This window comes from Nymphaea colorata, chromosome 4 (genome assembly GCF_008831285.2).
Source record: "Nymphaea colorata isolate Beijing-Zhang1983 chromosome 4, ASM883128v2, whole genome shotgun sequence".
In the NCBI taxonomy this organism is placed as follows: Eukaryota; Viridiplantae; Streptophyta; class Magnoliopsida; order Nymphaeales; family Nymphaeaceae; genus Nymphaea; species Nymphaea colorata.
In genome coordinates, this window is record NC_045141.1 from 3,316,384 (window position 1) to 3,329,425 (window position 13,042).

Here is a 13,042-nt window from a genome sequence, read left to right on the forward strand (position 1 = left end):
TTGGTGGTTGCTTGATGACAGGCGATTAGCATCATTTTCAAATCATGAACTTCAATGAAGAAATAATGCAACTTTTTTCTGTCATATAACTATTACAATATACATTTTGTTGTTTATGAAGACTTGTATCTAAATACTTTCAAGTGGTCTAACGAATTCAACCTATTCTTCAATCATGCTTTTGTGCTCATAATAGAATGATGTTTTCTTTGATATTATATGGATTTTAGGTTGCTTACATTTGTAGAAAGCGAAAAAGCAAGAGAGAGAAAGGATAGAGTTTTTTGGCTCGTATATATTTGTTTACATATTTTGTCATATATAGATTTTAGGTTGCTTGTATTTCAAAAGATAGAAAGAGCAAGACAGAGAGAGAGAGCATTTTTATGAGCTTGAATGTTTTTTTACATATTTTATTAGGTATTTTCTTTTATTACATTTTAAGTCTCCTTTGTAGAGAGAGAAAAAGAAAGAGAGGGTGAATGTTTTTATTTTCATATATATTTAATTTGCTTTGAGAAATATTTTCCTTCATTATATGTGAATTTTTATGGAGAGAAAGGAATAGTATTTGTATTAGTTTGTATATTTTTTATATACTTTATCACAAGTTAAAAATTCTGTCTTCATAGATAAACACTAGCGAAAATTACAACTTACATGGACTAGAACTCTTAGGACACTTGTTTTAAGGACAGTTGTTCTTGCAACCAAACAATACCTAGAGGAGCGGGCTTTTGCACCTCTTCTTCTTATGTCCATCTATAAAACTGCCCAAATGGATGAGCTCCTTTGAAGAAGACCTTACGTACGTTTTTATCAACTGGGTTCTAACATAATAACTACAAATTTAGTCCATCATTTTTCAGAATGTTCACATAAGATAACTTGGCCAATAAGAGAGTTTTTCGTGAAGTTTTATTTTTTTTTTCTTATCTCTCTTATTTAGATCTATATATTGGGCTTGGATTGCAGATTAGGAAGCTAAAGTTGATCCATTTTATCTCCTTGGATTTGGATCTGGATCTAATTGCTCCAATACACAAAAAGCAGTCATATATTCTCCGTTAATTTTAGCACTGTTTCACATGAATTTTGTAACATAAAGTTATCTATCAACAAAATCAACGTAAACATGAGAGGTTTAGCCATTAAAACATGGATGAATGCATTCTAAATGATTAGATGCATTTCATGCAACTTTCTTTCAATTAATTGGGCGTTCTAGCTTATTTTTAAAACCAATTTCAAAGTCGATATTCAATCTTGTTTCCAAATCGCTTTTTCAAAATGCATACGCCGGAATCATGTAGTATCGTGTGGACCTGATGATGAAATGGCTCTAGAAACCATCTTTTCAACACGCTAAGGTCCGGTCAGTTCTTTCAACATCGATCTTTTCCAAAATCGAGGAGTATGCGTCTTTATTGAAGGTGAGTTAAAGTCGTGTATTGAGTTGCTTGATTTGATTACATTAGTTCAATTTGATTGACTTAAGAACATTAGTTCTATTTGGACCTACGACAGAGACAGTGTGAAAGGGCGTGGAGAAGGTCCAATAAAGAGACAAGGTGTGGTGGAAAGGAGAAGATGGAGTCAGAGGAAGACCTGCTCCACTCGGCAAATGATGATTCATACAACTTTAGCATATATGATATGTAACTGGGCAAACAATTAGGCGATGTAGATGCCAATGTGGTTCCCGTTTTTTCGCACCCAAACCAACACCACTCGATCATTTCTGGTTAAGATATATATGCAGCTGATGTTTAGATAGATTTTATATAACCATACAAAACCGATACACCTTGGTGGCAACTCTTCACCTTGTTCAGCAGGACGGTCTTAGATAGATTTAAACAGGAAGCCAATTGCCAAGCATCCTGATTCTTGCATTAACTGTAGATGCTTAGCATGCAGTCTAGGCTTAAAATATGACGTCTACGTTAATTGTGGACACGTAAATATGGCATTATACAGAGATTCAAATTGAAGTAGGAAACTAAAGCATTTTATTTGATACATTCAGAATAAAACGTTTTTTTAAAGTATATATAAATTATACGGTTCAGGTTCATATTGTGACCGATATAACTAGTGTTTAAAAACTCGCATCATTGACTCGGTTTGACTCAGGCCTCTAACAAGTCGACCCAGTAAGGGGACTCGATTTTTGTTGAAACTCAGCATGACTCGGCTGTGACTTGGCCATGACTTGGCCTTGACAGTGGCAGAGCCACATGGTGGCTGGTGTAGGCAGTTGCTCACACTAACTTTACAAAATTACTTTAATATATATGTTAATATTTGAATATATTTGATTGTTATACATATAAGTGCCTCAAAGAAATTAAGAGGTCGTTTGATGGCCATCGCAGAACAAGACACGCCTGTTTTGTTTAGTTGATTTTTTCATCAAACGTTGGACACAGGCTGGTCAGAATGGACGACTGAACGAGGGTATAAATAATTTTTTTGTCCCATTCTGTTCTGTTGCTCCTTTGCTTCTCGTCATCAAGGGAGTTATCTACCCCCATTGGTCTTTGTCGTTCATCGACCTCTTTAGTTGGAAGAAGGAAGAAGGAAATAAGGACGTGGAGCATTCTGTTTTCAAGTGATTGAAGATTTCAACGATGACAGTGAAGTGAGTAATCATCTCTTCTTGATTTTTGCTTTCCAAATCATCTGCTACTGCCTCATTTCAAGTCTCCTTTTTTGTCAATTGCATTTTTCTCGTTGGTATGGCCTCTGGATTTGCGTTGTTGTTGTCAAAAGGAACAAAAACAGGTGAAAACATGCACAGGACAGCCATATCGTGATTAATAGTCATTGTCATCTCCTAGATTTTGACGGGAGCCAACTACCAGAGCAGGAACATTTGTTTGCCTGTTTTAAGCTATTTCCTCCTTTCCAATTTCTGCTTTTGCTGTTTGTAAAACTTTACAACAAGATGCCGACAGAGCTTAAGCAAGGCAATATGATCGAATTTTTTGATGATGAACTGCTTTTCGGGCTTGTCACTCCTCATGTTTCAACAGTTAATGAAATGGTTTCTGCTCCTAATTCCTGAATCAACTGTGTGTAGTCTCTTTGTGATAGGCAGAGATGGTGGAACTACTCTACTTTTAGTGTATTTGATCTCAAGAAAATTTATCTTTGTTATTCTTGATAGTGATTGGCCCAAATTGTTACTTTGATTTTGCTTCTCTGATGGGTTGTTACTCGGGGGCTTCTTCAACAGGCTTGGTATTTTCAGGTTCTGATAAGCCAATGTGAACAGCGCAGTGGATACAAGATGAGATACCAAATGAGGACAGAAAAGTGCAGCATATTTGAGTTTTTAGGAGATGTCTTCTGTTTATTGACTGTTATACGTGTTTTTTTGCTGTTTTCTTTAATATGGTGGCATTAAACCATCTTTGCTTCTGTTGAAAGTTCGGACGAAATTGTTATATATCACTATATTTTTTCTTACACGTAAAACAAAAATCTCAAACCTTGTCAGAGTCAATTGACACTATACTTTATGCCGTTGGACAGAGAACAGCTGGAGAAATCTGGTGAAATATAAACATTCAACTGGCTCAGGGATGAATTTATTTGGCAGTGCTGCTGATGCTAATTTGTTTACTTAAACTCTTGTAATCTCTTAACCTATATATGGTTCATTAGATGGTAAACTAATTATCTGGATTCTGGACTAGACTGAAGTTAAGTGTTAGTGTTATATCCCCACTGTTTCTTGTCTTAAAATAGCAGCCACTACAGTTCTTGCTGCTTCTCTTGCCTTCCCTGCGTTCTACCTCATGCCATCCAGTCCAATGGCATGGCATGGTTCGAAATGTCACCTTAAGCCACTGCACCATTTGGGCTTCAATTTTTCCTGCGAATTCTTTGATACAGTAGACACTGTTTCTAGTAAACAGCACCATAGATGCATTTGGGCATCTCATTCCCGTTATGAAGAACTTCATGTTTCATTCTTCAACCTCTTGATGGCAATTCCTTGAAACTAGTGTCTCGCCAAACTTAGTAGGTCGGTAGGCCTGCCAAGATTCCTAAAGTATTGGCCCTTGATAGTCATTCAAATCTTAAAATTGGTTTCGTATCCAGAGGGACATGTCAGTTTCCCTCCAATTCTTGAATTTTCTGAGCTATATATACATATGATTTGTGGTTTATGACCATCATGATAATATAGATGCAAGCTATACAAATGAAAAATGCTCCCTAGGCAGTTCTAGGGCCTAAGAATTTTTTGTTTTCCCTTTTTTTCTCCATCTAACTTTACCTTTTTCGTTCTTCTTCTTTTGTTTTTTTCCTTAGTTTTCTTTTTTTTTTTTTTCATTCTTCATCTTCTTCCTTGTTATATTTTTCCCTTTCATATACTGTTGTCTCCCTGCCTTGGCCTGCCTGGTGGGCCACTGCCGAGTCCCACCTAGTACTTTTGACTACTAAACTAATGAAGTACAAAGGCCTTGTGATAGTAGACAAACTATTGGATGAAAATGACAATTATTTGCTACGGATGTTTACATAAGAAACATCTACTCTTAAAGGTGAAATGGATACAGTTCGGTTGATGACAAAAATCACAAGTGAATTTAGGTTAAGCAGTGAAGGCTGAAAAAAAAAAAAAAAGTTAAATCATATTGTTGACTGTATCTGCTGTCCAAGTGTCCCAAATTTTTCAGCATATCATCTGTGTGGATAAGCATGCTAAGAAAAATTTTTGTCAGTTGTTATAGCTGAAGCATGATGCACATTATTATGCAGCCTGTGGGTGTGGTTGCATGCTCAGGACCGTTCGGGAGAACTTGTAATAAAATTTCACCTCTATTACTTGGCTTTTGATGCGGACCATGAAATTGTGCACTTTGTCCATTATAATATATAGTTGGTGTGTACCACAGACAAGCCTTCTTCCTCCAAAAATGACCATCTTTTCTGTCCATCATTTATAGAAAGAGTATTTTATCTTCTAACTAAGAAGTTAATTATAATTTGTGTGATGACCAAAAGGCCATTTGATCTAGCTAGCAATCAAAGGTGACAAGACTTGCGATGGGGTGATTTAGCTGGAGTTATTTGTTGGATTGTTGGTTCTAACTTTTTGTTTGTTTAATTTTCCAGAGTTCTCTGTTGGATTGTTGGTTCTGACTCTTGGTGTGTTTAATTTTTTGTAGGGTTCTTTGTTAAACACCAGCTCTCTTTATATCTTGCTCGTATTAGTGATTCTCTGATGTTCCTAGTAAGTGGACGACTGAGATTGATTTTCTTTTCTTTGTCTTGCAAAGTCGAGAGGAGTTGGAGTTTTCTCCATTGCTCGATGGAGAGGAGTTGGAGTTTTCTCCAGTTGCTCGATGGAGGGAGGTGATTGAACAGAAAAAAAAAGGAATTGGTGGGTGTATTATACATGTACAAGTATGAGGTCTCCATGATGAAACAGAAGAGCCAGATGCAAAAGACCTTGTAATTTTAAGAGATTTTTTGGCTTTCTTTCTTGAAATTGCACAAGCATTATGTGAAGGTTAAGAATCCATGAGCGGTTTTTGTTTAGAGTTTTGTAAATGTATGTGAATTTCTTGTTTGAAAATATGTTATTGGGAGGTTTTTTTGTGAGCATGTATTAAATTTGAGTGTCCTTGTCCATTTTCTGAAGTTGGAAGTACTCATGTTTGAGCTAGCGTTATGTCCACTATATACTATAACATGTTAGAAAAATAAGATATCATGTAGAGGACAAAACAAATATAATAGCCAAAACTAATTAGAGAAGAAACAAACACCGGATAGAACAGATAGTTCAAGCATAACATAAACAAACACTAGACAAGACAGACAGAACAGACATAATTAACCATAGAAGACACAAACATTGAACAAAACAGATGGATAAGACAGGACAGAAGCAAACGTCAAACATGACGAACAAAACAGACACACATGAAACAAACGCAGTAGTGTAATGGACAGGACGTCCTGTCTGTCCTGTCTCAATGGACAGCAATCAAACGGTCTCTAAAGGTATTGAATGAGTATCCCCACCAGAAAAAATTTATGGCTCCACTAGTGGGCCTTGACTTGCTTTGACTTGGCCAAAACTCGTTTGACTCGGTGTAGTCCAGTGATGAATGTTGTATTTTGTAATTGACAAAGTCATTTGTTTATTAATCACTTAATTTTTGACATGAATATTCGAACTTGTTGAAATATAAGTATTTATAGTTATTGTTCATTTATTAAATTTACATATTATAAAAGAAAAGGTAAAACTAATTACATTTAACTTCTTGTACGGTATATTTATGTCAAATTTGAGGACATTGGACTCTTTTTACATTTGGTTTTTTAGTATTACATAGCATTAACATACATGTCAAATCTGTTAAACATTAGATAGTTGTAAGTGTTGAATGTGTTAATCTTAGTGTTTGATTTCTATTGACTTGTTTTTCATTGATATTTTGATTCTTGCCACACAATTTTCTTTGAAAAATGCAATTATAGATCTTGTTATCAAATTTATGTTATCAAAGGACATGATGTTATTACTCGATGGTATGAGTTATACATGTATTCAAGTTAATTTACAGTTGTTTTATATAAATTACAAGTTATATATTTTATTTCTTTCAAAACAATAGTTAACAAAAACCAGCCTGAATCACCGAGTTGACCCGAGGAGCCACGAGTAGAGAACGAAATAATCAAGTCCCGAGTCATTGGGTTTTAAAGCATTGGATATAACCCCAACGGAATACATGCTAATCTTAATCTACAAACCCCATCGATTAATTTAATGCATAATCACTGGCTCGTTGTTAAGAGGTACATGTGTTGAATCAAGGTACCATGATGGATTTGGTTGAAAAAAGAATGTGGAAACTTAGTTTTAGTACAAAAAAACACTGCCTTTAAAACAGTTCTACCATCAATGCCGGGTTATATATGAAGATGGGTATGGAGTGTCCGGGTGTTGGCATAGGAAAACAAATGCGGATGTTTCCTTGTAAACAAATCGAATGCAGAAAAGACTCGTTTGTACTATGAACTATAATTAATAGCTAATGTGTCAACATAATAGAATAAAGTCGATGAATGATGTAGTTGAACTCAAAAGGGAAAATCGCTCGTGAGACCATACCTCATTCACGTCCCAACGCCGTCCAAGAGTCTTTAGATTTTGCTAACCATCAGGTTCCATGCTGCAGCTTTCAGTGATCGCTAGACTGACAGGAAGGGAGAACTGAGAAGGGTTATCCGTCACAGACTAAATTGTCATTACCAAAATACTTTTTTCTCGTCAACCTTTTAATTTTTAGAGGAATTAAAGATACTTTTTTTTGTTCCCTTTCTTTATATTTGTTTTTCCTTCCATCTTTTTTTTTTTTTTTTCTTTATCAAACATTATTTCTATCCCATAAAGAATGCTTGATTACTTTCGATTTGAAATTCATGGTATGGCATGGCTGATGCGACAAAAGCGAGCGGTTAACCATCCACCTGTTTCTCTGCTTTTTCTTCCCCACAATGCGATCGAGCGGTTAGGGGCCAAGAAGGAACCGGAAGCCCGAAGCCGTCGCGCCAAAAAAACGGCCCGAATCGGGGCAAACCGATCCGGATGGTGGCGAAATCTCTTCAACGCGGAGAGCCACCACGAGAGACGAATCATAAGTGCCACGACGAGTCGACGACGGATTCCAACCAACTCGTTGTGCCTGCGGGCCCCACGCGCGCGACCGCGTCCGTCCCTTCCCCCCCCCCCCACCACCCAGACTTTAAAAAAACCCCAACCTCCGGCCCTGCCGCCGCTGTGACCAAGGGTTCTCCCCTCTATCAAGCGAAAAATCGCGAGAACGGGTTGCTCGAAAGGACGATAAAATTCGGTCTGTCGACACGGGCAAAGGCCACAAGAAGAAACCCTGGACGGGATGGATGCCGTCGACGACGATAACTCCCTGCAGTTCGACACTCCGTCGTCTATTTACAGCTACCTGGGGCGGAACCTCGACGGGCTGAGCCTGAAGAGTCACTCGTCCGCCTCCGCTTTCAGCGATTGCAACAGCGACCGGTCCAGCGAGTTCTCGCAGAGTTCCGGCAGCCGGAACCTTCTTATCGCGGCCTGCACATCGGACCGCCCTGATGACGATGACGCGATTGCCCAGCTGGTCCTGGACCTGGAGTCGACATCGCTCGAGACGCAGCGGAACGCGGCCATGGAGATCCGGCTCTTGGCGAAGAACAAGACCGAGAATCGGATTCGGATAGCGGACGCCGGAGGGATCCCTCCGCTCGTGGTGTTGGCGCAGTCGCCGGACGCGCAGATCCAGGAGCTAGGCGTCACCGCGCTGCTCAACCTCTCGCTGTGTGATGAGAACAAGGACAGAATCGTGGGCTCCGGTGCCGTCCGTGCTCTCGTCCGGGCGCTGAAGACGGGGACGGCTGCGACGAGGGAGAACGCAGCGTGCGCGATCCTCCGACTCTCTTATCAGGACGACATCAAGGCCGCGTTCGGTCGCGCCGGAGCGATTCCGCCTCTGGTCAGTTTGCTCGAGAACGGGACTCTTCGCGGAAAGAAGGACGCCGCGGGCGCGCTCTACGCGATAACGACGATGAAGGAGAACAAGCTCAGGGCAGTCGAAGCAGGGGTTATGCGGTCGCTGGTGGATCTGATGTCGGACTTCGAGTACGGCATGGTGGATAAAGCCGCGCTTGTGACGCAGAACCTTGTATCCTTACCGCAAGCGAGGACCGCGCTAGTGGAGGAGGGCGGCATCCCGGTGGTGGTGGAGGCGGTAGAGGTCGGGACACAGAGGCAGAAGGAGTTCGCCGCGGGGATTCTGCTTGCCCTCAGCGAGGGCAGCCTTCAGCATCGGCTCATGATAGCTAGGGAAGGGGCCATCCCTCCGCTCATCGCGCTTACGCAGTCCGGAACCACTCGATCCAAGCAGAAGGTAAAAGAAGCATCTCCTTCTTCGGTCCAATTTATCTGGTTTACCGTCCAAGTTACCTGGTTTGGCGGTAGTTCTAGTCCGGTTTTGGCCGGTAGCTTTCGGTTAGTCCGTTGGCGATCGGCAGAAAAACCGTCACGCGCGCCCATGAGTTTTCACCGGGAATTGAACGGCGTGTCTCATTTTCGAAAGTGACACGCTTGTCCATTTTCCGGGCCTTGAAGATGACTCAGCTTCGCACGCCAAGCATCTTTTCGGTCGGCCATTGTGCATTACGAAATTACGATCGTGCCCTTTAGTACCTGACTGAAAATCGGAGGATTGGCTTCTTATTTTCATTATGGCGCTGGGATACGATCGTCAACAAAAGTTTGTGGCGGGCGTGACTTTGCGTTGTGCCTTTGACCTCTCTAGTCGGGGTAAAGGAGATTAGCTCGAATTAGCGAAGAACGTTCCCGTTCAGCGCTTGGGGGGAACGGTACCTTATCGGCGAAATGATGAATTCAGCCTTTGACGTTTCATACTTGACGAAAATAGGTTTCTCATTTCCAAGTTTCTTTTACCTTCCGTTTCGGACCACTTTTTTGTGTCAACTGTTAGAAAAAAGAAATCTGAAATTCTGTAAGAAATGTACCCAAAAAAATCAGGCAGATTATTTGCGTCCTTCTATGTCTCTTGCATTTGCCTGGTCCATTGTTTTCCTAAGATTGAAATCCTTGATACCGTTCACGTACTTTTGAGTCTAAAGGCATGTTTGGATCTATAAGTAAAAAACTGTTGCAAAAAATCGATTTTATGAAAAAATAGTTTTTAAATTATTTTAAAAAATGGGTCTGTGTGTTTGGATGACGTAACTAAAGCTCATTGCTTTTTCGTGAATAACTTGAGGACCTGGTTATTCAATCCTTTCGAATACCAAGTTTTGTTAAACATAACTTCAAATGCTGTTTTCTAGCGTCATCTAAACAATACCTAATATTTAAAGCCACGGAAAAATCTTTGACACCATTGACTTACTTTTCAGCTAAGAAAACTACAGAACCACCCGTTTCTTGACCTTGTTGTTAGCAGCGAATGACTATCATCATCTCTAGATTTTGAACAAGCATATCTCTGTAATCGAACTGCTTCAGGCTTTAGGGTCCTTACAATGTTCTGTAACGAGTCGACCGAGACTAGAGAACCAACTTGTGCGAAATGCTCATATTTGTAGGTGAGAAATTTAGTTGATTAAATGAAGTGTACCAACAAAAGAAGGTTGGTGCTAGTCAGGGCCAGGGGTGGAGCCTAGGGGCCAGCCTGCGACACCATGTACCCTGCTGCATGATGACCTGCTGTCCTGCGTGGACGTAAATCGGGGGCTTTGTCGTTTTAAGCACGATTCTCCACGTGTTTCAACCACGGTGGTTGAAACCTCTTCTCCCTTAGCGGAAAATGCAATAATGCTTTACCCTTTATGCTCCGTTTCCTTGTTTACTGATATTTTAGCGAATGTAATAGCAGCAGTGTTCGAGCAGCCATGATGGGCTAGGCTGATTTAGGGTTGACCACGGCCGAAGAACCCCGAGCCTTGGTGTATCTCCATCCGTTTGTTTTATTCTAAGCGCCTGTCCTTTGAACAGTGAAATTATCTTTTTTGAAGTTTTGAAAGAATCACATATCGGGGATGTCCGAGTCTTTTTCTATATGAGACGGTTAAAGTACAATTGTTTGGCTGTGGCGTCCATAAATTGGAGTCGTCTTCCATAAATTTTGCCGTTTGCCATCTGTCGGGCGAGACTTTACGGGAACTCCAGTAGCAGCCAAACGTGAAGACACCCACGTGGGCGGACAAGCCCTGCTGCATCCATTCGGCGATGTTGGTGCAGTAATATATATATATATATATATATAGAAGAGGAGAGGGAGAGAGAGACTACCAATGTTTTTGCTTAATTTAGTCACAGTGGTCTTTAGATTATCTGAGTTTAAATTATGTGCTTTCTAGTTTCTACGTTATTGGTAGAATTCGTCAATCCTCAATTTAGATTGAATTGGTGACATACTCATTCGATTGGGTGGCCAATTAAAAAATGCCATCTAAGGCAATTTTTAATTATTGTTTGAATATTAACTGTTATGTATTATATTTTTTTAACATAATTTTTAATATTTTTTAGCCAATTCACAACCAGCTGAAATGGTACATTGCCCAATTGAATCAGGAACCGATTTTCATTGGTCTTTCTGAAAACTTAAAAAATGAAGTCATGGAATTTTGATGTACTCTGAGCTTTTGACTTTCTATGGTTTTGATTTTTCATTTTACGTTACAATAATTGAAATAGTGCGCTTTAAAATTTTTTATTCAATAAATAAATTACTTTCAAAATAGCACTAAATTATTTTGGCTGTTCGGTAGCTGGGTCTAGGACATGTCTGTGTGTGTATGTAACTCTCTCTCTCTCTCTCTCTCTCTCTCTCACTCTATATATATATATATATATATATATATATATATATATATATATATATATATAGATATCAGCTGAATCCCTCCAGTAGAAGTGATCCTCTCACATGAAGGCTCCCTGATGCATTTCATTAGGCGCCCTTTAATCACATGCATGCCCCATCATATGCGTCGGATTACACACTGCGATAGGCTGGATGGGGCAAAGGAATCTAGTTTTTCTCTCTCTCTGATGTAATATATACCGTCTGATGTAATATATCAGGCAATGTTTAATCACAACCACCTGATGAGTTGCATCAGACGGTTGTGGTTGGATAAAATCAAGATAGCCGGAGTTTGAATGGAGAAATCCTGTAGCCTTGCACAATGGACTGCACGATGTAATACATTGGGCGCAATAGCTGGAGCATTTCATCTCTTATATATGTATATATATATATATACATAAAGGTTTTGCTTAGTTCCCTTAGAATCTTGAAGGCTAACAAATCTTGACGTTTCATATGGTTTTGATTTTTCTGGTTGGACTTTGAAATAATTGAAACAATTCGCATCAGTTTTATTAAAATTGTTCTGTTCTGATATTTCCCCAATCTCTTCAAAGCGCAAATAGTTTACTCTAATAATTTCATCTCTGTGTCTCAAGCTTGAGGCTATCCCTGTCCATGAAACTGCTGGCTCCCTAATAATTTATGTGTTAATTTATTCGGTGATAAAGAGAAATAGTTGTTTGATTGATTTGATCATGTGAAGACCTAGAGCTTCGATAAGATTAAATAGTGTAACGTTCCTTTTCTGTTTTCTTTTCTTGGTTCAGGCAGAAGCTTTAATTCGGTGTCTCCGGCAACCCAGATCCGCAAGCAACGGGGCGAGGACATCGGATATTCCAGATTAAGATGGGGAAACAAACGAAAAAGAGCAGATAATCTTCTCTTTTGGAAAAGGAAAACCTGCTGCTTGTGGTGTTGGGAGGTGTACATACGTGTAACGAAGAGAACCAGAGAGTTTGTAAAATATTCCCTTTTTGCTGTACTTAGTGGAGGCCCGCTGCCAGTCTCCTGCTTCTGCTTTTCCTGAGGGAAAATGGTTTCTCAACGACGGTCGATTCAGACAGACGATATGACTGCGGTTTGCGAATTGCGATCGGGTTTGCCTTTGAGAAGTTTTGCATTTATCTTCTTGTGGTTGTTCGAGTCGTCCATATTTACTTATTTTTATTCTTGATGCACCTTCTTTCTTTTTTTCTTAAAAAAAGATGGAAAAAAGCAAGGGAATTCAATGGGTCTGAGGCCGAGGTCTTTTCTGTTCATCTTGTGGACTTTTTGCTGGGTGCCGCACGAGTCGAGGATGGCGCTTTCTCGATTATGCGGGTGGTTGGAAGCAATCAGGTTTGACAGAAGCAGCCAAAACCGTCGTGATTGCTAGATATTAACTTCTGGGAACGTGGGTGTTTTAGGGTGGGTGAGACACGATAGGTTGATGTTTCTGTTGGGTTTGATGATCATTGTCACGATCGGCGTGGAAAATACTTTACCATGAAAAGGGAGGAATAAGTCGTCCCCAACGAGGACTGGGTCTGGCCGGGTGGCCCGTTATGGTCCACGCCAATGCAGTCCAATGTCGCAGGTTAGCT

The 13,042-nt window shown here is 39.9% G+C and overlaps 1 protein-coding gene across 1 annotated transcript; it reads left to right on the plus strand.

Annotated features, from left to right (window-relative positions):
* Positions 1-7,795: 7,795 nt before the first annotated feature.
* LOC116253341 (U-box domain-containing protein 4-like) lies at positions 7,796-12,718 on the plus strand. Its single transcript, XM_031628118.2, has 2 exons — positions 7,796-8,957; positions 12,227-12,718. The coding sequence occupies exons 1-2, from the start codon at positions 7,935-7,937 to the stop codon at positions 12,302-12,304; spliced, it is 1,101 nt and encodes a 366-aa protein (XP_031483978.1). The 5' UTR covers positions 7,796-7,934; the 3' UTR covers positions 12,305-12,718.
* Positions 12,719-13,042: the final 324 nt, after the last annotated feature.

Bases quoted from the DNA above. Each gene is read 5' to 3' on its own strand.
- LOC116253341 (XM_031628118.2), top strand. From the start codon at position 7,935: ATGGATGCCGTCGACGACGATAACTCCCTGCAGTTCGACACTCCGTCG. The intron at 8,958-12,226 runs GTAAAAGAAGCA...TTCTTGGTTCAG, and splicing joins CCACTCGATCCAAGCAGAAG to GCAGAAGCTTTAATTCGGTG.